We start from the raw sequence: 26,751 nt of genomic DNA, 5'->3' as shown, positions 1-26,751 counted from the left end.
TGCTCCCGCGCCTGTCATTGATCTGATAGAGGAGAACCTGGCGCCGGCAGTAGGGACCAGCGCAATGTCCTTAGCGGTCGCGTTGGTGCGCGACATGATCGGCTCCCTCCAGGGCGTAGCCCCGCAGGCTCCCCAGACTACAGCTCCTGAGCTGTTGCCCGAAGCTGCACCAGTTGATGAACCTCCTGCATCAGACATCCCGGACGCAGTTCTTGTCAATGCTGCGGCAACTGAAGCCCCCAAGCTCGAGACTGCGCGCGCCCTTGACTCCGTTGCAGCGGCGATCGGGACATCGTTTGAGGCCGGGGCATCATTCAGTCAAGGACTGGTCCTGGCACCTGGTGTGAAGGTGGATTTGGTGGCTAAAGATTTGGCACCGCCAAAATAAGTTGAGGTATTCGAGAGCCCCCTGCTGGATCCACAGGCTATAACCTCCATTCTGGAAATGAACCGACGCATTGTAACTTATACCAAGGTGAGTTCTAAGTTAAGCTCTTGTACTCCCCGATCTTGGCTGAGTAGCTAGTGTTGGTTTGAGTACCAATTTTTCAGTATTCAGGACTTGTTCGACAAGTCTCGCCAGAATGTTCAACTTCTGCGAGAGCAAAGCGAAGTTGCACGCCGCATCGAACTTCCGGAGAAGGAGATCAGTGAGGAGCGTCGGCGAACCTCCCAATTTCTGGAGAAGTATGAAAGTGCCGCGACGTCGTTCCAGGTGGAGCGCTGGGAATTTGAAGGCGAGAGGGATCGCATCACTGCGCAACAAGTCCTTGTACCACAATGTTCAAGGTGAGTACTTAATGCTTAGTTGGTCATTTTATTTTGTGTATATCTCCACTTTTGTTGTTTTTTCAAAATTATCTTTAGGCTGAAACTATAACAATATATGATTGATTGCAAAACTCAAGTAGATGTTGAAATAAACTTTTAGAGCTATCTACAGTAGACTCAACTATTTTGGAGCCCCTCACACTCAAAATTTATTTCCCTATCAGATTGACATCCAATGGTTATCCATCATCTCCTACTTTCCATATTCAGCATCTCTGCTTCTTTTGCTTGCACCGCCGCTATGAGACACTCCCCACCTTAGACGCGGGGACGATAGCGTTTTACTGGGGCTCCACGCTGGCAACCTCCACCCTACTCTGCTTATTGCCGCCTCCCACCACTGCCTGATGGCCATTGTTACCCCCACCCGGGGGGTTGCCCACTGTTGTCCGTTACCACCCATTAGGGTGTCGCCACCCTTGTTGCCATAGTGGCCTTCCATCAGTGACCTTCCCTTTAGACCGTGTGGACTCCGGCAATCCTAATCCCTGACCCCGAACACCTCAAACCGACCATTAACCTCGACGGAGGCAGAGGAGAAGCTCCCATAGCATTAGATTGGAAAGCGACAGGAGAAGTGAAATTTGAGAGAGAGCAAGAAACACTCACGTACAAATACATTGGAAAATTTCTTTTTTTCAAAAAAGTTGTTCCCACTAAAATAAGTACATTAATATTTTCTAATAGACGGTTCACACATGAACATATAATTTTAAGACAACTTAACACACAATTTGTACAATGGGCCATTTTCTAAATTATCTTATAGTAACTCTATAATTTCTTAATCAGTGCACAGAAAATGAATATTATAAGTTATATGGTAGCAACAACTTGTACAGTAAAAATTTATCTCGCGCTCTAAAATTTAACTTTAAAAATAGTTATTTTGCGACCCAATAATCTCTATCATTTAGCTTTGTCTCCTCGCATGAGCAATGCCACCGAGCATCATCAATTCAATTTTCACCTTTCACAATTGGTAAGCAGGGGCCGCGTTCCCGGGGTCGGGTCCCGACGTCACGTCCCTGCGGTCGGTCGGCGCCGCATCCGCCGTCCATTCCATCCAACGGCTCCACGCGTGGCTCACGTGACAAGAACGAACGAAACGGGAAGGGCTCTCGCCTCTCGCACCAGGGAGGGCAGGGGCACGAGTTCACCCGCGGCGGAGTCTCGGCCGCCGGAGTCGTCGTGCTCGCCGCCACGCTGCCTCCACTCCCAATCGAGAGGCTGCGTCCGTGACGTGGGGGCCCGGAAATCAGAGGATCCCGCTTCCGGTCCTGCCGTGCGGGGTCGCGCAAGCTAAACCCTCACTCCCGTTCCGCCTCCGCCTCTCGCCGACGCGCCGGCTCTGGAGCCGCCGCCGTCGCCGCCGCGATGAAGCCCTCGCCGCACTTCCCGGAGATCGGGAAGAAGCCTAAAGGTACGCCCGGCCTCCTCCCCCGCGACAAACCCCCCCGGGATTCCGCGTCCATTGCGCCCGCGGAGTCACTTTGTTTCGCCGAAAATAACTGAGATTCCGTCTCGTTCGCGCAGATTTGATCGCCAAGGACCACGCATTCAACATCGCGGCCTACATCTCGTCGGGAGCGGTGCGTGCCTCGCTTTCCTCCCCGGATTCCTGAGATTCTGTTACTTCCGCGTCTCGATTAGAGCCTGACTCTGTGACTAGGCCTGGGGCTAGGGTTTTGCTCTGTTGTGTGGGTTTGGTTGGGGACACTGCGCTATTTCACTGTGGTTTAAATGAGCGCGTGCGTTGCCGCTAGCTCTGTTGTGTGGCATGACGCTAGTGCTGTGTAGTGGTGGATGGATGAATAAGCGAGGGTTTCTGTTCTGAACTTCGTAATGGAAAATGGTTGGATCAATTAATGTTGTTGTTGTTGTTGCATGCGATGTTTCTATCTGCTTGCATCAGTAGTCACTAGTGACAATGTCGGAGGTTGGGGGTTTATGAGCCTGGTGAGCTTCTTGCATTTATGGTGGTATTAGTAGTGTGCGGGTTGCGGTCTTTTAGTGCCCGGAAGATTCTGGTTCTTTATGTTCTCGGCATAGGGTTTGGTCAGGTGTCCAAAAGTCTGTCAGGTGTAGTAAGCAGACCGTGAGGAATTGCTGTTTTGATGAGGATGATAATGTTAAGAGAATGATCCTCGAATATGCCTTACGCATTGATTGCAATATTCCTTCGGTAACCTTGTTACTGGTGGAGTGGCGGGGTTTTATTTCCATCTTTAAGCTTTTCAGACTGCTAAATCTCAGAACTCTTTGGTGTTTGACATGGTTCTTTTGTTTCATCAGCAAATACTTCCTTCCTTTTGAACTGTATACTGTATTTTTTTCTTGGTTTTTGGATTCCTTAGCTATTTATAATTGAATTTTCTGGTGGCTGCTAGGATGTCATCGCTGCTGCGTTACGTAAACATGTTGAGGAGGAAGCTCGAGATCTTAGTGGTGAAGCTTTTTTAAGGTTTATGGATCAGCTTTATGAGCAGATATCCAGTTTACTGCAGAGCAATGATATCGCTGAAAATTTACTGGCTCTCCGTGCTATTGATGCCTTAATTGATATGCCCTTTGGAGAAGGTGCTTCCAAAGTTTCTAAGTTTGCCAGCTTCTTGAGGAACGTATTTGACGTGAAGCGTGACCCTGAAATCCTAGTTCCAGCAAGCGCAGTGCTGGGTCATTTAGCAAAAGCAGGGGGAGCAATGACTGCAGATGAAGTGGAACGACAGGTAAGCCGTAGTTGTTCCAAATTTGCTTGAAAATTATGCTTTTCATTTTGTTAATGATATTTCTTTTTTAAAAGATTAAAACAGCTTTGGGGTGGCTGGGTGGTGATCGAGTGGAATATCGTAGATTTGCAGCAGTACTTATTCTCAAAGTAAGTTGAACTGATCAGCCTTTTGCAATCTATTACATGCAAATAAGCCTTCCATCATAAATGTTGTCATATAGTTTTTCATCTTCCTTGCTATTACTTCATATGTTACTAAACATGGGTGGTATTGTTTGTACAGTAGTGTACATTTAATTCATTTGTTTTCAATATCTTGCACCATGCATGCATGACCAAACAGGATATACTACATCTAGTTTCTCACTCTCACTAGAAAAAATTGTAAAGCATTAAACCGTTTCCCGCTACCCGATAATAAATAGGAAGTAAAGCAAATAACGCTTTGCATACAGTCCATACTCATGCTATATGGTCTTAAACAATTGCTCATGCAAAAATGTGATGTATACGCTTAAATTAGCTGTAGAGGCAATCTACAGATGTTGAGTTGCAGCTTGATAATTGTTTTAAAAAATTTGAAAGATGTTTAACCGCCTCATGCCCTTATTTAAGAAATGTTAGCAAAACCTGTTTTTTTTAACTCTTTACTTGGTGTGAAGTAGCACTATATTTCTCTATGAACTCCAATATCATTATAACCATTTTCAATAGTAGTAGTATGTGGGTTTAAAAGCTTTCATAAAGTAAATCATCTAAGTGTCAGTTTGGAGGGTCTTTATTATGATGAATCTAAGAACATAATTTGTTGCAAATAATAGAGTAAATTAGCTGCAGTCAGATATTGTAATGTGTAGAAGAGAAACCACAATTTGTCTGGACACAGCTGTCAATAGTATTTATAATTGGATGTTATGTGTAATGAAATATTTTACAGTTACCAAAAGCAAATGCCGAGTAGGATGTTAGCCCATGAATTTGCAAACTCTAGTTCTCTCAATCTGCAATTTTTGTTTGTTATCCCTCGTAAAATCACCTATTATCAACTAAACAAAAAGGCTGTTTCACGAGGGACCGTTTGATCTGGAAAATTGGCCACTGAGCTACCAAAAACACTTTGCATTAAGAACCTTGTCAGCTTGCTTTGTATGCCTTCATCTTTTTCTTCTTTTTAATGGGGTTTATTATGTTGTAACCTGTTGGAGCCTGATCAAGAAACTCTAATTTGTTTTCTTTCTAAAAAAATCAAATTGGAGATTCAAGATAGATCTGAAGCATCGTGCACCCTATAAAGCTCTATCCTAATGTTGCCTCTATTAGGCATGCACATGCTGCTGTTTACATCCATGTCATGCCTTAATCCCTTGCTCTTAATTTACCACAGAATGAAAAGTTGAGTGGTTCCAATGTTTTGCCCCCACATTCTTCCTCTTGTAATTTCTGACCTCTAGCACATAGTGTGCAATGGGATGTGGAAGAAGATTTCTGATTGACCCAGAGGGAAATGGGCTAACTTCTAATGTTCTAATTTTATTGTTTATACATTTTTTTCACCAAATCTACCATCTTCCCTGTAATGAACCTTGTACCGTTGTACAGAACTAGAGTCATGTACATGCATGTCAGTGAAAAATATGTAGGAAATGTACTTATGAGTTTATTGATATTCTATATCATGTTTATATATCTGAAATTAGTGCCAATTTCCCAGATGCACTACTCCATAGTTTGTATAAATCTACATTTTTTCTTATTGTAGGAGATGGCTGAAAATGCATCAACAGTTTTCAATGTTCATGTTCCTGAATTTGTTGATGCTATATGGGTAGCACTGAGAGACCCCAAGCAGGCTGTTCGTGAAAGAGCAGTGGAAGCGTTGCGTGCTTGTCTCCATGTTATTGAAAAACGGGAGACTCGTTGGCGTGTACAGTGGTAAGCCTAATTTTTATCAACACATTCTTTTTGCAAATTTGGTATCAATGTGTCAAGAGAACCAGGATATGTTTCTAACTCGATAATCAGTTATATGGTTATGTAGATTTAGTTTGAATAGTTCTACATCCACTCTTTTTACATGACCAATCATTTTTGCATGCATTATTTAACTTGGATAATAATTCGGCTGCAATCTTGTTAATTTACTGAGGACTAACCATTGAAGTAGTGATCTGATCTTGCTTTCGGAACTTGCTGTCAATTATAATTGTGTACAAATGAACTAGAATTGGCAAGTGTACCCAATTGACAATTAGAATAAGTTGTTTGCAATTAGAATGTGTATTTGATAATCTATCCAGACTCAAGAGTTGACCAAGGTGAATAACTGAAAATGATAATTGTGAAAGAAAATAAAGGAATAAAAAATATTTCATTAAACATTAATAATTGCTTTGGGCTTGATGTAGACATGGATGAGTTCTAATTGTCTCTTTAACCTAGTAGCTTCCACATTTTGCTGGAATTACTTGCACACTCTTGTATAGAAATTTAGTTGCACTTTGTATTTTATTATTAGAAAGGGCTACCATAAATCTTGCCGTGTTGTGTTTATTGCTGCTGTGTGTATGGAATCATGCTCCTGCAGCTAGAACTGCGGCTCCAAGAAGTCACCCATGTCAAACAATGACTTTGATTGCTAGCTTCCTAACTGATAGTACTTCGATTGCCAAAATTTCACTTGGTAGGAAAATGGTTCACGTATTCACAGTTGCAGACTTACTAGATACAAAAATAGAGGTCAGCTTTTGGTAACTTGTTACATGCAAACCCATATATGATCCAAGGCAGCTGCTCTTATGACTATCTAAGCTTTTGCAAACCAGGATCACTTGAGCAGTTGAACTTGAACCAAAATTTTCTAATCTACTGGTCTAAATTCCTAAATTCATTTGTCAACAATTAAGAGCATGTTGACATTTAAATTCTTCCATCTTCAAAAGTTAAATGTGGATGGGTTCTTCTTGATTGGTTCTTTTCTTGGGACTAAAGGTTATGAATAATTATCTGCTTTCGTGAGCTTTTTTTTTTTTTGCTGATTATCGGTGACAATGTCCAAAGCACATCATTTACTACAACTGTTCACCAATGCACTTCTGCTATACAACCATAGCAGTTTGTCTTATTTTTCGATCTCATGATTCTATCAGGTATTATCGAATGTGTGAAGCCGCACAAGTTGGACTTGGCAGGAATGCTTCTGTTCATAGTATTCATGGTTCATTATTGGCTGTTGGAGAATTGTTAAGGTACTTACTGGTTATCTGCATGCTTTTCTTATTCTTAGGAAAAAACTAACACCAGTATTAATAGTCATTTATGCACCTGAGATAATCTACGGAGAGTGATGATTTCCCCTCCCCTGCCCCTTCCCCTCCCGGCACCCTCCCTCCCACCAGCCCCACGCCGTCGCCTACTCTGGGCTCGGCGGCCACTCCCATAGCTGTGCTCTCCGCCTGTGCGGCTGCTTCTTCTCCCCCGGTGCCGGGAAAGCCCCTTCTCACCCCTACCTACATCTCTATGGGTCGCTCCAAGGCCCAAAGGTGGTCTGACAGCTTCCCGGCGTTCGGCAAGTCTGGCAGTGACTTCCTCCCCTCGTTCAAGGACATTCTCCTTGCAGGCGCACCCCGTGCGGCGGCCTCACAGGCTCGTGGTGTAGCGTCACACCAGGTGGCCTCGGCTGCTGTCTCAAGTGGAGCTCCGCGAGCGGCACCTCGTATCGTTCTGCGTGATGAGGGGCGCACCACAAGACGCGTGGTGCATGTTCTTGAAGCTGACGGCTGGACGAAGGTGAGGCGTCGGGATCGTCGGCCAAGCAAACGTCTGGAGCGTCCCCGGAGGCCAGTTCCAGCGGACTTGAGAGGAAAGTGCTTCAATTGCTTCTCTCCAAGCCATTGTGCGGCTGATTGCCGGTTGAAGACAAGGTGTTTTCGTCGCCGCGGCCTCGGTTATCGCTCGTCCGCATGCCTTCGTCAACCTCCTGCTCCAAACTCGTGTAGGCCTCGCTTGCTGGTCTGGCGGCTGGTTTCAACCCCAGTGGCCGTCTCCGCCTCTCCTGTAATCATGGCGACACAACAAGATGCTCCAGAGGGAGCCTAGAGGGAGGCGGCGGCACATGAAGCGTCGGAAAGGGGGCCGCAACTTAGGGCAGGAAGCTGGCCAGGTTCAGGAGGATGGCGAGGGTCGTGCTCGATCTCCGGCGGCCTCAAGTGAGGACAATTCTCCGATCGAAGCCCAGCCACGACGTATCCTGGATCGATCTGCCAGCATCTCACAAAGGGATGACGGCCTCATCGCTCGCGCTCTGGTCGTCACTGTGCTCAATGGCAGTGCAGATTCCATCCTGACCACCATTGCTGGTAGGTTTGAGATCGAGGTAACCTTGTTGGCCTTACAACGTTTCGGGCCGGCTAGGTTCCTCTTGATCTTGCCAACCGCAAGGGTTTTGGAGAGGGTCTACAACGGCAGCCGACCGATCATCACCTCCTCCATCAGGCTACATGTTATGAGATGGACTCGTTTTCTTCAGTCCACGTTGGCGGCGCTTTCGTTCGTTGTCGAGGTCGACATCCAAGGCATCCCAGCCCACGCCTGGGAACTTTCAACTGCAGAGCTCCTCCTCAATGAGTACTGCTGGATTAGTGGCATTCATCCTGATATGGCTGATTGTCGGGATTCCTTCCGGGTGTCCGCATGGTGCTCCTGTCCATCCGTCTTCCCCTCGGAGATGGAACTTGAAATTCTGGAGCCCACAATGGCGGTCGACGATCCTCAAGCTGTGAAGCGCACTCTGGTTTATCCAGTGAAGGTCTTCGTTGTCACCGCGTATGATTTGCTGGGTCCACTTCCAGCGGATTTTGCCCACGTGGCGCGACAAAACGGGGCCGCAGCATCCCCGGGGGTCCTGTGGCGTGATCGTTCCTCTCCGTGAGCAATTGAAGCCCCGGCGCCTGTCTCGGGGATTCCCCGATGTGACCTTTCCGATCCGCGAGACATTGAAGTCCCGGCGCCTGTCTCGGGGGTCCGCTGGCGTGCCCCGCGTAACATTGAAGGCCCGACGCCCTCCTCTTCGCCCGAAGGGGCCTCACCTCCGGGTTTCCCGTGGGCGACGGCTTCATTGGGCCCGGAGCGCGAGGCGTCGACATCTCCTCCCCTTGCGGAGCGCACTCAGCGTGCGCCGGCTGGCAATCTGCCTGATGGGGCTCTCCACTGAGGATGATGGCTGCCCTAGGTCCAGAGTGCGAGGCGCCAGAGTCGGCTTCGCTTCCCGTGGATCGTGCACAACGGGCAGGCGCAATCAAGGGGGGCTTGCTGGCCCAAGCGGTCAGCCTAGACCCGCCCAGTTTCAGAGAGAAGGCGGCAACAGCAATTACAAGCCTGCCGCATGAAGTTAATGAGGAGGAGAATGCTCTTGAAGGGCTCAAAACGGTCCTGGTGGGGCCTGATACTGCACCCGTGGTACCTTCACCACTCAAGGCCCAGTAGGATCCTATCGGCATGGCGAACCCCCTTGATGGAAGCAACTTAATGGCCCAACCCACTGGTATGGTCGAGGCCAGTGCCTGGTCTCCACCCTGGAAGCAGTGTGGTCGTCTGATCTCCCTGTCGTTACCCAGCGAAGAACCGAGTCATGCCTCAGTGTCCTATGCACTCTCCACAAGCTGCTAACAGAGCTATTGTTGAACTACGCCTGCCTGTCCCCTCACCTCTGGTGCCAAGTTTCCCACGAACTTATTCAAGGTGCAGAAGAGAGCCAGCATCCCCTGTCAGGCACACCCCCCCATCCCCAGGGAGAAGTACAAGCTTCATGGCAAGATTAACAAAGAGGACGACAGGAATTCTACCCACCCCGTGCACTGACAGGATTAGAACCCCTGCTCGAACCCCTGCTGCTCCTCCACACCGCAGTCGTCGAATTGCTGGAATGGAACCAGAACTTGTAGGCAACTCGGCCTCTTCCAGAAACAAGAAGAAAGTAATGCGGGCGCTGGATATTATTGGGGAAACCGAAGGCATTGATCAACAGGCATTGGATGAATACAGCAAGCTATTCACCCAGTCCTCCTCCCTAACTGCCTCCCATGTTCAGGCACTGGCAGCCCTGTTTGGCTGAGTAACACCTGATGAGGAAGAGTTGGCAGTGGAGGGGGCTGCATGGCACTTCACTGATCTTCTGGTCGTTTTGTATTTTCTGCTTGTGATCATGAACCCGTCAAATATCCTATGTTGGAATGTTTGGGGTCTCAACGCAAGGGCACGCCAAGATTCTGTTCGAACTCTTGTTAATGCATCTAAGGTTGACATTGTTTGTATCCAGGAGACGAAAATGAATATGATTCCTCGTGGAACCCTCCTCTCAATGCTTGGGACTGATTTTTCTTATCATGTGGAGCTTCCTTCAGTCGGAGCCAGTGGAGGGATTCTAGTGGCATGGTGCCATTCTCTTGGTCCTGCGTCTGCTACTCGGGTGGACAATTTCTGTGTCTCAGTTCAGTTCAGTCCAGCCAGCAGGCTATCTTGGTGGCTCACATGTGTGTATGGACCTCAGGGAGATGAGAACAAGGTTTCTTTCCTACAGGAATTAAGGGACATAAGGGTGGTCTGTCAAGGACCTTGGCTAGTTCTGGGTGACTACAACCTGATTGTTAAAGCTGAGGATAAAAACAATGGAAACCTGAACCGAGCAATGATGGGCAGATTCCGTCGGCTTATCAATGATCTGGGGTTGCATGACTTACCACTCCATGGCTGGAAGTTCACCTGGTCCAACCTACAGGAGTCCCCTACCCTGGTGAGGTTGGATAGAATGCTATGTTCCACCGAATGGGAACAGATTTTTCCAAACAGCCTGTTGCAAAGTGCGGCGACTGATGGTTCTGATCACTGTCCGCTCCTCCTTGGCCTTAATGACATCAAGCCCAGGAAGGTTCGCTTCCATTTTGAAGGTTTCTGGACCAAGCTGGAAGGTTTTCAGGAGACAGTGGAAGCTGCCTGGACATCTGTTCCACCATCTGGTTTCCCTTTTGACACTCTATCCAGGAAGTTCAGGGCTACTGTCAAAAACCTGCAAAGTTGGAGCCACAAAAAGGTTGGTCATGTCAATTCTCAGCTTGGTCTTGCCAGGGAGGTGCTACACCAGCTTGAAATTGCACAAGATGCCGCCCCCTTTCTAGTCAAGAATTGTGGTTGCGCAATCAGCTCAAGATTCATTCCTTAGCCCTCTCATCCCTGCAGCGCACCATAGCGTGAAGCCGGTCTCGTATTAACTGGCTGTCTGAAGGAGATGCTAATACAGCCCTGTTCCACTTGCATGCCAGGCACCGCAAGCGGAAGAATTTTATTAGTAAACTAACCTCTGATGATGGGATGGTACTCACAAGACATGAGGAAAAGGAGAAAAACATATATGACTTTTACAGCAACCTCCTAGGAGAGAGCTTTGACAGGCAATTCACTGTTAACTTGGAGGAGCTAAATATGCCACAGCTTGACCTGTCTGATTTAGAGGCTCCTTTTACTGAAGAGGAGGTGTGGAGGACCATCAGGGCGCTACCTTCTGATAAGGCTCCAGGGCCTGACGGATTCACTGGAAATTTCTACAAGGCATGTTGGCCTATCATTGAAGTGGATGTGATGGCAGCAATTTCAGCCATATGGAGCAGAAAATTGGGTAATTTTCATCTGTTGAACTCAGCCTACATGTCCCTGCTGCCTAAAAAAAGAGGAGGCCACAAGCATCAGAGATTTCAGACCAATAAGCCTGGTTCATTCCTTCACCAAACTCATCACAAAAATCTTGGCTTATAGATTGGCAAGTAGGCTGGACCAGTTGGTCTCTCCCAATCAGAGTGTGTTCATTAAGGGTCGTTTCATACAGGATAACTTCATGCTTGTCCAACAAACTGCACGCTTTCTCCACCAACAGAAACAACCAAGGATCTTACTGAAACTGGATACAACAAAGGCCTTTGATTCAGTGTCATGGCCCTTTTTACTGGAAGTCATGAAGAAATTGGGATTTGGACCGATATGGTGTGACATCATTAGCGGACTTCTTGCCTCTTCATCCACACAGGTACTCCTCAATGGTATTCCTGGTGAGAAAATCTTGCATCGTCGGGGTCTTAGACAGGGGGATCCGCTGTCCCCAATGTTATTCATCTTGGTCATGGATGTCTTGTGCTACATGGTGAATAAGGCTGCCGAGGAAGAATTACAGCCCTTGACCAGAAGGGACATACAGCATCGAATTTCCCTTTATGCAGATGATGTAGTGATCTTTCTCCGGCCGTCAGCTAATGATATTGGAATCATGCTGGATCTGTTGTGTTTGTTTGGGGAAGCCTCGGGATTAAAGACCAATATTCCGAAGAGTAATGTTCTACCTATTCAATGTAGAGAGGAAGACAAGGAAACAATACAGGAACACCTCCCTTGCCAGCTGCTTGAGTTTCCTTGCAAATACCTGGGAGTACCCCTCTCCCTGCACAAATTGACAAGGGCTCAAGTCCAACCAATCATTGACAGAATAGCAGACCAACTTCCTGGTTGGAAGGCTGATTTGTTAACAAGGGCAGGGAGAAAAATTCTGGTACAGTATGTGCTCACCTCTATGATGATATATTTGATCATGGCTATGGACCTTCCACCTTGGGCCCTGAAAGCCATTGATAGGATCAGAACAGGGTTTCTTTGGAAAGGAAGGAAAGAGGTGAATGGAGGACATTGCCTGGTGGCTTGGCCAAAGGTCACACGCCCACCGGAACTAGGCGGACTTGGTATTTCTCACCTGCAGCATCTAGGTTGGGCTCTCAGAATGAGATGGCTCTGGTTGCAGAAAACAGAACCTAACAAGCCTTGGGCTATCTTCCCTGTCCAAGTCCAACACTCAGTCAAGGCCTTGTTCTCAGTGGCCATCATGTCAGAAGTTGGTAATAGTAAGAATACACTCTTCTGGACAGACAGGTGGTTGCATGGTCAGAGTGTAGATAAACTTGCCCCCACCTCTTTGGTACAGTTTCTAAAAGAGCGAAGAAAAGAAATGTTCATGAGGCTCTCTCAGAGATGAAGTGGGTTGCTGACATAAGAGGGGCACTCACCATGGAGGTCCTGTCAGAATTTCTTAGGCTATGGGATCTGATCTCTGATGTTGTACTGCAGCCAGAGGTAGAAGACCTGCACGTATGGCGGTTTCTGGCTTCAGGGAGATATTCAGCAAAATCTGCCTATGAAGCTCTATTCACTGGTGCCACTCTTTTCAGCCCTTATGAAAGGATTTGGAAGAGATGGGCACCGGGCAAATGTAAATTTTTTATGTGGTTGGTAGCACACAACAGACGTTGGACAGCCGACCGTCTTGCCAAGAGGAATTTGGGAACATATCTGGTGGAAACCATCTACCCCGTGCAACCTTGAAAACTATCAATCAAGACCACAAGATGCAAATCTAATGAATATGGTTAGAGGTGCAGGGGGAAAAGGACGCATGGCTGCAGGGGGGATTTGAAAAAGTGGCCGGCGGGTGGGGGGTTTAGTGCAAAATAATCCCACCATTGGATTAGCATCTTGTAGTCTTGATTGATAGTTTATAAGGTTGCACGGGGTAGATGGTTTCCACCAGATACGTTCCCGAGGAATTTACCTCATCCTGAGCGCTGCCCTTTGTGTGAGCAAGAGGAGGAGACAATCAATCACCTACTGGTCTCTTGTGTCTTCACCCGCCAAGTGTGGTTTACCATACTCCAGAGCGTTGGCTTGCAGGTTTTATCTCCTCAGTTGGAGGATACCTCCTTTGAGGATTGGTGGGCAAGGGTGAGTGGTACAGTGGATGGTCAGGTGCGGAAGGGGCTTGACTCCATCATAATTCTGGTGGCCTGGTCTGTTTGGAATCATCGAAATCGTTGTGTCTTCGACAAACTGCCGCCTGAGGTGAATTCTGTCCTGTCCTCCATAAGAAATGATATGCACTTGTGGTGTATGGCTGGGGCTCGAGGGATTTCACATCTCCTCGCCCTAGTGCCCCCACAAGAGTAGTTTGGTCTTTGGTCTAGTGTTTGGGTTGGTGTGTTATATAGAAGGTTCCTATATCAGTGTTTGTAAGGGGTTTCTGTACGGGTTTGCCCTAAAAAACCGGTACTGTATCTTTGGGTTTATATAAACCCTTTTCTTCTTAATATAATGATACACAGCTCTCCTGCGTGTTCGAGAAAAAAAAGTATTAATAGTCATTTTGAAGAATGTTTTATCCTTAGTTGATCCTCTCCACACTTAATTGTTTATTCAATTATGAGATGCATGTCTGATTATGTAAATTTGTGATCAGTGATATATCATGATAGCATGAAAGGTGTAAAACAATATAATTTAGTTCTGGCAACAATGTTCAATATCTGATCCTCAAATTTTTCTGCATGAAATATCAATAGGAATACAGGGGAGTTTATGATGTCTCGGTACAGAGAAGTGGCTGATATAGTCCTCGATTATTTGAAGCACCGAGATCAGCTTGTTCGCCGCAGTATAACATCGCTTCTTCCTCGAATTGCCCACTTCCTGCGTGACAGATTTGTGACTAATTACCTGAAGGTTATTCTCAGTACATAATTCTTCTCTTGTAGCTTTCCTCCCCCCCCACTGTATCTAGTTTTATAGTAGAAAGATAGGGATGTTAAAACTGTGCTGTACCTTGACAAGTATTGTTCTCCCTCCCAGATTTGCATGGATCATATCCTTTTTGTTCTACGTACACCAGACGAGCGTGCCAGTGGGTTTGTTGCACTTGGAGAGATGGCTGGAGCTCTGGGAGTTGAACTTGTGCCCTATTTACCAGCAATTACCTCACATTTACAAGATGCGGTACGAAATGCATAGTAAATATGAAATGATGAAATCAATTTTGGCAGCCCTATTGCACTCTGGTGTTTACTTGAAATTTGTCATGCTTACTGGACCTTGCATCTGCAGATTGCCCCGCGCAGAGGAAGGCCATCTCTCGAGGCAATTTCTTGTGTAGGAAGCTTTGCAAAAGCTATGGGTCCTGCAATGGAACCTCATATTCGTAGCGGACTGCTAGATGCTATGTTTTCTGCTGGTCTTTCTGATAAACTTGTAGAGGCACTCGAGTCTATAAGCATGAGGTAAATTTTCCTTGCTTCAGTTCCTCTTGTTTTCTTCTCTGAAGGGCTGCTATGTGACTTCATCATTTCGTACAGCATCCCGTCTTTACTGCCCACAATACAGGAGCGTTTATTGGATTGTATATCTCAAGCACTACCAAAGTCATCTATAAGGCCAGGTGCTTCTGTTGGTCGAGCAAGCCGGTCAAACAGTTTGCAGCAGCTTGTGGATTCTAGTAGTCCTGTTCTTGTGCAACTTGCACTGCGGACTCTAGCGAACTTCAACTTTAAGGTTTGAAATGCTCTTTAAGCTGACTGATGGTAGTGTGTGGATGTTAAAAATACACATTTGTTTCAGGGCCATGAGCTCCTGGAATTCGCTAGAGAGAGTGTCATCCTCTATCTGGAAGATGAAGATAGCAGTACCAGAAAAGCTGCCTCATTGTGTTGTTGCAAATTAGTTGCACACTCCCTTTCTGCTTCCTCAAGTTCACAGTTCAGTTCAAATAGGTCAAATCGTATGGGAGGAGCTAAGCGCCGCCGACTTGTAGAGGAGGTTTGTCTGAAAAATTATAGTTCAACATGTATTTAAGCATTGCTACTTTGGCTTAGTAGCAGTAGATTTGTACTCAAATATTGTGCTTTTGGTAAGAGCAAGTAACCTGAATGCATAAGTCATAATGTTAAAAAAACTTTATTTAACTGCAGATTAATCTCATTTACTATGGTAACATATGGTGAAGCACACCTTTTATTAGGCTTTTAATTATCAGATGTTTCATTGAAATATTCTATACTACTTAGGCATCACCGCATTAACTATCATATCAAACTCGTACTGCATCACCACACACACTTCTTCCTTTCCTTTTCTTTTCGCTAATTCTGTTGCCCACAGATGGTTTGGACTTGCAAGAATTTATGTGAGATGAAGTTATTGTGTGTAGACTTTGCCATGCAACACAATTTTTAGGGCCTTACAAACTTTATGTTGCTATAAACTGTTAGCAGAAAAAAAAAAGGGTGGCATTGCAGCAGTTGTTTTGTACTTTTAAGCAGAAATACATCATGCTTAGCCTCAACATGGCCCAATACATCATACTTAGCTTCAACCTGGCCCTGTTTAAAAAAGTATACGTTTATCCGATCTAGCCCTTTGGCAGCCATATTCTGATGTGACTTAGATGTACACTATTATTCTGCTGCACAATATGGATTGACTGTGATAGTATCATGAATGCAACTTTCATACCGTATATTTAATAAATGCGTTAACTTGACAATTCTTAAACTGACAAATCTTTATGGTTTAAGCTGCATATTAGAGGCATTGGAATATCCAACTATATCAATTAACACATGCTTTGGTTTGAAGCAATATAGAATTTGTTAGTTATTTTAAATAAAGGGCAATAGCAGCTTTTTTACTGCATTGAATGTCCTTTGTGAAGTTATTACCAGTTTCACTGAATAGATGTGATTATTTCAAGGAATAGTTTCACCCACATGACAACCCAATGTGCACTTTTCATCTATATTATCAGCCCGTGTCAATTACATGTAGGACCAGACCCCACGTGTCCTTGACTAAGCTGGTGGTATAGATGAAAAGTTCATCTTTAAGTGGTGGTATGGATGCAGATTCTCTGTTAAATTTCTCATGTGGAACATTATAGTTTTATGAAACTGTACCAAATGCATGTAAGAGATCAGCAGAGAGGAGAGGGAGGCAGGGGGGGGGGTGTACAATTCATATATAAATGGGATACATATGATCAGACTGTACAACTAAGTTGTATGATCAGTGTAATTATGTGGTTCTGGTGTGAATTTAATCCCTGCTTTGGACTAGTTGGACAGCCAAGTCGTACAGTCTGGACATCCGAAAAGATGTTTCACCATGAGATTCTTAAAAAGCTGAGACTTGGTTTTTCTTTGTCATGCACTTTGTGTTCTTTTGCCATAGGTTCCCTATGATGATAATTCCCATGGCACATTTTGATTGATGTTATGTTTATTATGTCTGTTGCCATTCTTACCTTCACCTGCAGATAGTGGAGAAGCTTCTTATTGCTGCAGTTGCTGATGCTGATGTTGGTGTTAGAAGTTCGGTCTTCAAGGCTCTGTATCGGAATCCAGCTTTTGATGATTTTTTGGCCCAAGCTGACATCTTGACTTCCATTTTTGTTGCCTTAAATGATGAGGTATACTGATATTTATCTCATTACTTGGGCTTGTTAGATCTGTGACCAGCTTATCCTTTATTTTTTTTCCCTCAAACATGCTTATCCTTTATTGTGGTGCCTGCTAGAACAGCTGCTTCAACACAACATCTAAACACCTATTTTTGCTGTTTATACAAATTAATCTGGAACTACGTATTTAATCAAATTATATTGTAGAAACTATATGCTAGAGATTATGGGGATCTCCTTAGTACAGTTTCTAATGCAATAGGATGTATGGTTTACTTCATTTTGATGTTTTGGCTGTCAATAGTGGGTTTAAAGTTTTTATTAGGCCCCACCACGAGTAAGTAGTAAACTATGATTTTCTCACTAGAAGAAGAATTGTGAATTAGTTGACCAGAAACAGGTGCTCAATATGGTTCATTCTATAAGGAGGTGGTGCTACTTTCAGTTGCATGCAGTTGCAATTGTATTTTTCTGGGAGTGTCTTAAATTCTAAGCTGCAAAATTAAACTCTGGTTTCCATGATGGCAAAATCTGGTACTATAGTACATTCTTAAAGTACAATGACCCTTTGGAATGTTGACAAACTATCGTTGTCTGAATTCTTAGGAATATGATGTCAGAGAATTGGCAATTTCGGTTGCTGGCAGATTGTCTGAAAAAAATCCTGCATATGTACTGCCTGCCCTTCGTCGCTATCTTATACAGCTGCTCACATATCTTGACCAGAGGTTTTAACCACTAAATTTCTGATAATAAGTGTGGTTTCCAGTGTTACATTATGTTGATTTAGTATCTTGCTTATGAAAGTCTGTATCATTTGCAGCATGGATAGCAAGTGTAGAGAGGAAAGTGCTAGACTGTTGGGTTGCTTAATTAGGAGCTGTGCGCGGCTAATTCTTCCTTACATTGCTCCAGTTCACAAGGTTAGCAAGAAGTGAGATCAGTACTAGTGTTTATTTTGTAAATTTTATTTCTTACTTTTTTTTGGTTTCAGGCGCTAGTGACTAGATTATGTGAAGGAACGGGACCAAATGCTAATAATGCGCTTGCTGCGGGAGTGCTTGCTACTGTTGGAGAACTGGCCAAAGTGGTTAGTCTTCCCCCCATGTCGTATTGTTTGATCCATTTGCTGATGGTTGATGTCCTTGTAACTGGCACAACTTTTAATCCATTATGCTCTGCGTTATAGGGTGGTTTTGCTATGAGGCAATATATTCCCGAGCTGATGCCAGTAGTTGTGGATGCTCTCTTAGACGGAGGTGCTGTTAGTAAAAGGGAAGTGGCGGTAGCAACTCTGGGACAAATTATCCAAAGCACAGGGTAAATACTTGTTTGTTCTCTATTTTGCATACTTCTTGAGTTGCATGTATTTCACATTTCCCTATGTCGGTACTGTACTGCCATGCAAGATTTTTGCAACTAGTATTTGCCTATTTTGTTTGTGGAAATTTGTTGCTACTTTGAGCTTATTTGTTCATATTTTATAGACACCCTCTAGTCACATATCCTTACTGTTTTGAACATCGTTCTAGCCAAACTTTTGAAACTTTAACGGCCAATATTATTAGGAATATGTAGTTTAAACATGAAAACTATCTGTGTTGATTCGTTTTAAAAAGTATTCATAATATCATAAATTCATTGGATTTAATGGATATGTTCTAATGGAAAACAGTCTCAAAGCTCGGCTTTTGAGACATTTTTGTCGTCCAAATTGTCAGAGAGAGTTGCAAAATATACCACTGGTGAAACCCTGAGTTTGCTCTTTTATCATATGGTGTCTCAATTACAGGTGGGTCATGGTGCCACCTGCTATCGAATTTTTGAAACATTCAGTGCTAAAATAGCAAACTGGGGTTTGACCTCATGGTATGTTTGCAAAATCCCCAATGTCAATATTTGTGACTGAAGGGAGTATAGAGTTCTGTGGTCTAAAACTGTAGTTATGGCATTAATAACTCTTTGGGTCTACTAAGGTATTTGTTTTACGCACTCATGGTTTTGCCACCAACTTAATTTTGATATCATGCACAGAAGCAGTTCTTTGGTTGGTTGTGCTGGATATTTTCCTAGTACTTTTGCAGCTTTCTTGTTTGTCTCTTTGAGGTTGCTGTGGTGTCTACTAGACAAGGGTAGTGCTTCTAGTCATTTGCTTCTGCCATTTGTGCATGTGAACCATTTCCCTTTGTTGCATTCTTTTCCCTAAATTTCATGCTTTCCTACCCATCATATGGTTCCACTAAGAACATTGAAGATAGCTGTGTGATAAAGCCTATGTGGTTATACATTCTATACTAAGTATATTACTGCATTTTTGACATGACATATGTTCTTTTGCATGGGTGATCACCAGCTATGTTATCGCCCCCTATAATGAGTATCCGCTATTGCTTGGCTTACTCTTGAAGTTGTTGAATGGTGAATTGGAATGGTCAACTAGACTAGAAGTGTTGAAGGTATTTGGTTTGATTTCCGTTTTAATATTTCATGAAATTGTGGAATGTTCCTGGCTGAGTAATAATTATCAATATGTGTTTTCTTTCAGGTTTTAGGAATTATGGGTGCATTGGACCCTCATGCACACAAGCGAAATCAACATAATCTACCTGGTCAACATAGAGAGGTCCTACGGCCTACAATTGAGACTGCACAGCATATTGTTTCCATGGAAGAGTTACCAACTGACTTCTGGCCATCTTTTTCGGCATCTGAGGATTATTATTCAACTGTATGGTTTTATGTTCCCTCATTAGACCTCTGCAATTCAAATGTTAGCCTGTTTCACCTTATTCCCTGTTTTGCTAGGTTGCAATTAGTTCTCTCATGCGAATTCTTCAAGATCCTTCCCTTTCAAGTTACCATCAAATGGTGGTTGGCTCCCTAATCTTTATTTTTAAGGTAATATTTCTACCTTTTGTATTTGTGATAATTATTTTCCTCAACAACCTTTTGTTCTTCCAACACTGTAACCACTTCGTTTTTTTTTCTCTATCAAAATTTGGCATCTAGTCAATGGGCCTTGGCTGTGTTCCGTACTTACCAAAGGTGAGAGCCTATCAATTTCCTTTGCTGTGCCCTCTATATATTTCATTTAATTGATGCCTATATGTTTAAACACAATAGTGTTGACCATACTGTCTCAAAAATTTCAGATAGGCTCTATGTTCTCTAATTGACAGCAAGCCACATGCGTCAGCTTCAGTTATTAACATTTAATTAATGTTGAGACAACCATGACCTTGAAGCCTGGAATCATAACTTTTCTGGGCTAACAAACAGCTTGTTGCATTCCCTTGTATTTTGATTCGTGGATTAATTCGTGATTGTGTGATTTTGAAAGTGTTAGTGTTACGACCAGAATGTTCAACTGTGAAATATCTTTCGTGTCACAAAAAAAATGTGGCGAAAAATCTTCAAACTTTTGGCTGTTGATACATCGTTTTATGTTTAACATGTTAGAAGTATTAATGCAATAGTATGAAATAAGAGTTAGGCTGTTGCTTATAAAATTCTGAATTTTTTTTGTCATCAAGCTGGAACTCTTAAGCTTTTGTGGTGTTGTTTCTTATTATTGGATTTGCATCGTACAATGTTCGGGTGTGTGTTGTCAAGTGGTTGTACACAACATAACCTGACATATTAATTTGGAGAAAACGTTTGGGCCATGTTAATCTAAATCTCTGTAGGTTTAAGCTTTCAGTTACAATTGGTTTGGATGCTATACAATTGAGCACATTTGTGTTTCCTGAGAAAAATGTAGAATGAGTGCACAGAAGTATCTGAAATATGTTTTTTGCTTCTAAAGGTTCTCCCTGAGCTATTCCGTGCTGTTCGCATGTGTGAGGATGGTGGTTTAAAAGAGTTTATAACCTGGAAGCTTGGAACATTGATATCTATTGTCCGGCAGGTAATCTGTCCTTTTCAGTGCTACTAATTATTTCAGTATTATATTGCAGTTATTTTTAGATTTTTTTCAGTTGCAGTTGATGTGTGGCATATTTTATTAATGTTATTTATTTTCAGCACATTCGGAAATATTTACAAGACATACTCTCCCTCATCTCTGAATTGTGGACTTCCTCGTTCAGCTTGCCTGCACCAAACCGGACCATACAGGGTCCACAGGGTTCACCGGTAATGGTGCTCAACTTTTCCTTCTGTTGTCTTTCTTATGCTCTATTATCTTCTAACATTTTGTAGACAATGCTTACAGTGGGCCAATCAATTTAGACCATGCCATTAGCTAGCAGAACACAGAAGCATGCATGCCAAACTATGGCCTTTAGTAGATCCCGCCATAGTGCACAGTATTCTTATATTGTGGAAGAACATAGTTAACATCTTCCTTATTGCCATGGTGCTCGAAGCCTTGAATGTTGACCAGTTCCATTGTATTGTGTCTTGAAATTCACTGAGGATAATTTGGCTGGTCAAAACCTACTTGTTGCTGGAAACCACTGGAAAACTATTTTTTTTCTCAAACACGCAGGAGAACTGCATACCATTTCATTAAAGAAGAGGAGTTAGGGTAGGAAACCCTTACAACACGAACCCCATTGGAAAGCCATTAATGGGTCACTAGTAGGAAACACGATGATGTTGAGGCTGGATCCCTGTATTAGCCCCTGTTTGGTTCCTTTAGTCCCTCGACTAAAGTTTAGTCCAGGGACTAAACTTTAGTCCATTCCCTGTTTGGATCGAGGGACTAAAGTCCATTAAAGCAGATGAACAAAGATGATAATACCCCTCGTGGGAAGTCCATTAAAGCAGATGAACAAAGATGATAATACCCCTCGCGGGGAACTCCATCTGGAACTCCAGTGCGGTCTCCTCCTAATCCAGCTGGGAACTCCATCCAGCTGCTCCAGCCTAGCTCACGTTGACCGGAGGACCGGCGTTGAGATGTACTTCCTGGCGTCCATGTACTTCTCCTTCTCAGAGGGTGCGGGAGGGCCGGGCCACGTGCTGGCCTCTGGCTGCCACGCTTGGGCCGCATCGACCCCCACCTGCGCGGAGCCGGCGCCGTGCCCGGTGTACGTCCACACGTCCCTCGCCCAGTCCGCGAGGCTCCGCACCGTCGTCTTCCTCTTGTGCAAGGGCAGTGTCCTTGAACTCGGCTCCGACGTGGCCATCCAGTCCGCCCTCGCCGTTGCGCCCGCACCACGTGAGGAATGCATGAAGATCTTCGGCAAGGACCTCTCTCCCAGCAGCCGAACGCCGCGGCCGCTGACCATGGGGCTCAGCGTCACTGGCGACAATTGGGCTCCACAGCCTGGCGGCCACACCACGGCGTCCACACCCCCAGCTAAGACGGAAGCCACGAAGCGCAAACCTTCGGCAGGTGAGGAGCTGGAGGCGGCATCGGTGCGGCTGCGGGGGGAGAAGGAGGCCGTGGAGGAGGCGGCGCGCGGGCTGCGGTAGGAGCTTGACGCGGAGGGAGGGCCGGGCGGGAGGCCGGCGGCGGGCAGGAGGGCGGCGGGAGGGAGGCTGGCGGCGGGCAGGAGGTCAGGGGCGGCAGGCGGGAGGGAGGTCGGCGGCGGTGGCGGAGGGAGGGTTCTGGATGGGTGGGATGGGCAATAATGAGGGGTAGGGGGGTTTTCCAGGGCTTTTAGTCCACCCTTCTTGGACTAGAGGACTAAAGGGTTTAGTCCACATTTTAGTCCACCTGTTTGGCACTTTAGGGACTAAAAGGGGCCAAAATGGGTGGACTAAAGTTTAGTCCATGGTAACCAAACAGGCCCTTAGTTCGCATATTCCATCACTTAATATCACTTTTTTTAGAATGCTTATTTGTTAATGTCGAGAAGAACAAAGTCCATCGAGCTCTTGCTCCTTTCTTGTGAGGCTGTCTTTACATTCTCCTTTATTACTGCTGAAGGTTTACCTTTTCTGATCCTTGTATTTCCTACCATGGTTTTTTACTTTTCTTAACTTGCTGTTTCCTCCTCAGGTTCTTCACCTTGTTGAGCAACTATGCTTAGCCTTAAATGATGAGTTCAGAATGTATCTACTTCAGATTTTACCGAGTTGTATTCAAGTCTTAGGTGACGCTGAACGTTGCAATGATTATTTCTATGTTCCCGACATATTACACACACTTGAAGTTTTTGGCGGTGTGTCCCTGTTCCCCACTTAGTCATGTTGATAATGGATGTTATATTGTTTATAATTTATATTGAATTGAATGGTGTCCTTTAGGAAATTTGGATGAGCACATGCACTTGGTTGCTCCAGTGCTTGTTCGTTTGTTTAAAGTGGAGCTGGTTGATATCAGGCGGCGTGCCATTGTTACTTTAACTAAGCTTATACCGAAGGTGCAGGTTGGTTGATGTTCTTATTGGGTTTGATATTTTGTCAATGCAATTTTAACGAAAATGGTCTCCGCATTTATTGAAGTTTCTGTGTGTAATGCACATCATGTGTATTTTACGTATCCTTACAGGTTGGTACTCATGTTTCAGCTTTAGTGCATCATCTAAAGCTTGTCCTGGACGGGTAAGATTTTTTACTAAAAGTAACACCTTTTTTAATTTCTGTATTGTGTCTATCTTGGGGAAAAAATGAAAGTAAATCTATCATGGACCATTGATTGTTGTTGTTGCTAGGAGTATTAGACAATATGACTTTGTGTTGGATTTAGTCCAGTACCAATGGGTTTTTTTTGGTTTTGCGTTATTGGTAACAGTGAAGCAACTAACTGGGTGACTTTAAAGATATGGAGAACACATGAGCCTTTTAAATTTGAATATTCAAAATGGTTTTATTGAAACTGTAAAAAATGTTAGAATTACAGTAACAATGGCCAACCTTGGGTTCGTGTAATAATTTTTCTTTCTCCCTAAATGTTATGTTTTATGGTTGTGAATTTGCTGTGTAATTATACATAAGAAGCATTGAAGCAGTTGTGTCAAAATGTTATAAGGTACGGAATATCGAATGCAGCTAGGTTGCTTATTTTTCTAGTTGAATATTAGAAAGAATGCAATTTAGAATAACTTCAATAGCACCAGTAAAATTTAATTAATTTGCAAAAGAATCAGACCTTATTGAAGGTTTGTGAATTTGCTTGCACATGATATATACAGTTGTGTCCTGTATGCAAGAAGTTCACATGTTTAGCTTATTCTTCGTTGTGACAATGTCTTTTTGAGTGAATTCTACATAGGTCCCTAAACTATTCCCATATTCTCATCTGGATCCATGAACTCTCGAAGTGATCATCTGGGCCCAGTTCATTCCAAGTGTAGGCCTTGAGTGAACATAGAATGAACCACTTGAAAAGTTGAAGGACCCAGATAACCACTTTTGGAGTTCATGGACCAAGATGAGAATGTGGGTATAGGTTATAGGGACCTACAGTGTATTTCACTCTATTTTTTTATCAAATACATTATGGCAATACTTTGTTTGCTGTATTATTGGATTTTTCCATTGTTTTTATTAGCTAATTTTTTCTTTTTATCCCTCGTATGACTAGAAACAATGATGATCTGCGGAAAGATGCTGCAGAGGCACTCTGCTGTCTTGCACATGCTCTTGGAGAAGAATTTACGATTTTCATACCATCAATACGCAAAATTCTTGTGAAGCACCATTTGCGGGTATCTTGTCTTGAATTTGTGCATATACCATTTTGGATACATGTCTAATTATGCTTGTTGTCAATCCTCACAGTACAGAAAATGGGATGAGATCGAAAATCGACTACTGAGGCGAGAGCTACTCATCACTGAAAACTTGTCTGTACAAAAGTACACACAATGTCCACCTGATGTCATTAGTGACCCCCTTGATGATTTTGATGGTTCACCTTCTGAGATAGCTGATGAAACACAGCGACAATCAAGAAATCATCAAGTAATATGCTTAGCCTTTTACTCACTATACACACATTTCCTCTCTTGTCCCTGCATTGTATGATGATTTAATGCTTGAAAGAGCTTGGAGCATATACAGGATTCCTGATTTTAGTTTGTGATGATTAAAACATGTGCTCCATAACTAGGAAACTGTTTCTCCCAGTAAACAAATAGTTTGCAAAAAGACCTCTGGAATGCCCTGTGGAACATAAGCTATCTAGATTAAAATCAATGTTACAGTTTGATTTTCCTTCATATCATGTGTTACATGTAGTTATTCTCTTTTGCATGTAACCTCAAATCTCCTTCGGTAACTTTTAAGAATTAAGGCTTTTGACTGCTCCAGGTCAATGATGTTCGCTTGCGGAGTGCCGGTGAGGCTTCTCAGAGGAGTACTAGGGAAGACTGGGCTGAATGGATGAGGCATTTCAGTATTGCACTTCTCAAAGAGTCACCATCTCCAGCTTTACGCACTTGTGCAAGGCTAGCTCAGCTTCAGGTGAATTTTTTCTTTGGATATATGCCACTCATATTATGAGTATTTTCTGACACAAATTGTCCAGCCTTCTGTTGGTCGCGAGTTGTTTGCTGCGGGTTTTGCTAGTTGCTGGGCCCAAATGAGTGAATCTTCCCAGGAACAACTGGTGAGAAGTCTCAAGACAGCCTTCTCATCTCAAAACATACCTCCCGAAATTCTTGCTACACTGCTGAACTTAGTAAGTTGGTATTGTGTTCAAGTTGTATAATTGATTTGACATACATTCTGTATTTAATTGTTCTGTTTTGTAAGTAGGCAGAGTTTATGGAACATGATGAGAAGCCTCTTCCTATTGATACCAGACTGCTTGGTGCACTTGCTGAGAAGGTGAGTTTTGTTTTTGCTGTTTGTGTGGTTTGTTTTTCCCCTCCAAATCTTGTGATACTCTTTCAAACTATTTGTCAGTGTCGAGCATTTGCAAAAGCCCTCCATTATAAAGAAATGGAGTTTGAAGCTGTGTGCAACAAGAAGATGGGTGCAAATCCTGTTACCGTGGTTGAATCCCTTATTCACATTAACAATCAACTGCACCAGCATGAGGTTGGTTCCAATGCCATATGTGCTAGGATAAAAGAATTATCTGTTATAGTTTGTTGACACATTCCATTATTTTTTCAGGCAGCTATTGGGATATTGACTTACTCGCAGCAGAATTTAGAAGTTCAATTGAAAGAATCATGGTATAGATCCATTGCCCTGCTATTTAGTTTCATCCAGGAACAATGTTGCTTTCAATACCATTAGTGTTCATGAACTTGCTTAAATTTTGTGCAATACAGGTACGAAAAACTGCACCGTTGGGATGAGGCCCTTAGAGCATACACCATGAAATCATCTCAAGCATCTGGCCCTTTGCAAAACTTGGATGCTACATTAGGTAGCACACAATTCTATTGGCCTTCTTTTGGTTCTTCCAAATACAATCGTAGCTAAGTAAAATTCATGCTTATGCTAGGTCGAATGAGGTGTCTAGCAGCTTTAGCTCGCTGGGAAGATTTAAGCGCATTGTGCAGAGAGCAATGGACTGGAGCAGAACCATCTGCTCGACTGGAAATGGCTCCAATGGTTGTAGATATGTCTGCTTATCCACTTTGTTGTATATGGTAACTGGTAATCTAATTTTGTTTTACTTCTTTCTGTTTCCATAGGCAGCAAATGCTGCTTGGCATATGGGTGAGTGGGACCATATGGCAGAATATGTTTCTCGCCTGGATGATGGGGACGAAAACAAACTCCGTATGTTGGGTAACACAACCGCTAGTGGTGATGGAAGCAGCAATGGTGCTTTCTTCCGTGCTGTTCTTTCAGTTCGTTCCAAGAAGGTAGTTGCCCGTTGCTATGTGTGATTGTGATCGTATTGTTTTCATTATTTGATTTTATTTTTATGACAACTTTGTTTTTTTCTTCTACAGTATGATGAAGCTCGGATATTTGTTGAGCGAGCTCGGCGGTTAGACTTGAGTCTCCGTCGGAGAGTTTGCCAGGG

General features: G+C 43.8%; 1 protein-coding gene across 1 annotated transcript in view; it reads left to right on the top strand.

Annotated features, from left to right (window-relative positions):
• The first annotated feature begins 1,953 nt into the window (after positions 1-1,953).
• The window catches only part of LOC101780377 (serine/threonine-protein kinase TOR), a 34,639-nt gene continuing 9,841 nt past the window's right edge, over positions 1,954-26,751 (top strand). Inside the window, 38 exon segments of the mRNA XM_004962286.4 lie at positions 1,954-2,254; positions 2,368-2,423; positions 3,222-3,560; positions 3,635-3,709; positions 5,322-5,494; positions 6,709-6,807; positions 13,984-14,143; positions 14,270-14,413; positions 14,522-14,694; positions 14,770-14,965; positions 15,032-15,229; positions 16,725-16,877; positions 17,475-17,596; positions 17,692-17,791; positions 17,863-17,958; positions 18,058-18,188; positions 19,222-19,324; positions 19,414-19,566; positions 19,568-19,596; positions 19,674-19,766; positions 19,878-19,894; positions 19,897-19,913; positions 20,674-20,775; positions 20,892-21,002; positions 22,819-22,981; positions 23,067-23,188; positions 23,311-23,363; positions 24,346-24,469; positions 24,543-24,725; positions 25,074-25,226; positions 25,291-25,443; positions 25,521-25,592; positions 25,671-25,805; positions 25,884-25,945; positions 26,045-26,142; positions 26,221-26,330; positions 26,414-26,587; positions 26,678-26,740. Of these exon segments, the coding sequence (XP_004962343.2) occupies positions 2,209-2,254; positions 2,368-2,423; positions 3,222-3,560; positions 3,635-3,709; positions 5,322-5,494; positions 6,709-6,807; positions 13,984-14,143; positions 14,270-14,413; positions 14,522-14,694; positions 14,770-14,965; positions 15,032-15,229; positions 16,725-16,877; positions 17,475-17,596; positions 17,692-17,791; positions 17,863-17,958; positions 18,058-18,188; positions 19,222-19,324; positions 19,414-19,566; positions 19,568-19,596; positions 19,674-19,766; positions 19,878-19,894; positions 19,897-19,913; positions 20,674-20,775; positions 20,892-21,002; positions 22,819-22,981; positions 23,067-23,188; positions 23,311-23,363; positions 24,346-24,469; positions 24,543-24,725; positions 25,074-25,226; positions 25,291-25,443; positions 25,521-25,592; positions 25,671-25,805; positions 25,884-25,945; positions 26,045-26,142; positions 26,221-26,330; positions 26,414-26,587; positions 26,678-26,740 (4,551 nt within the window). The 5' untranslated portion in view covers positions 1,954-2,208.

This window comes from Setaria italica, chromosome III, assembly GCF_000263155.2.
Source record: "Setaria italica strain Yugu1 chromosome III, Setaria_italica_v2.0, whole genome shotgun sequence".
Taxonomy (NCBI): Eukaryota; Viridiplantae; Streptophyta; class Magnoliopsida; order Poales; family Poaceae; genus Setaria; species Setaria italica.
This window is presented reverse-complemented; position numbering and strand designations above follow the sequence as displayed.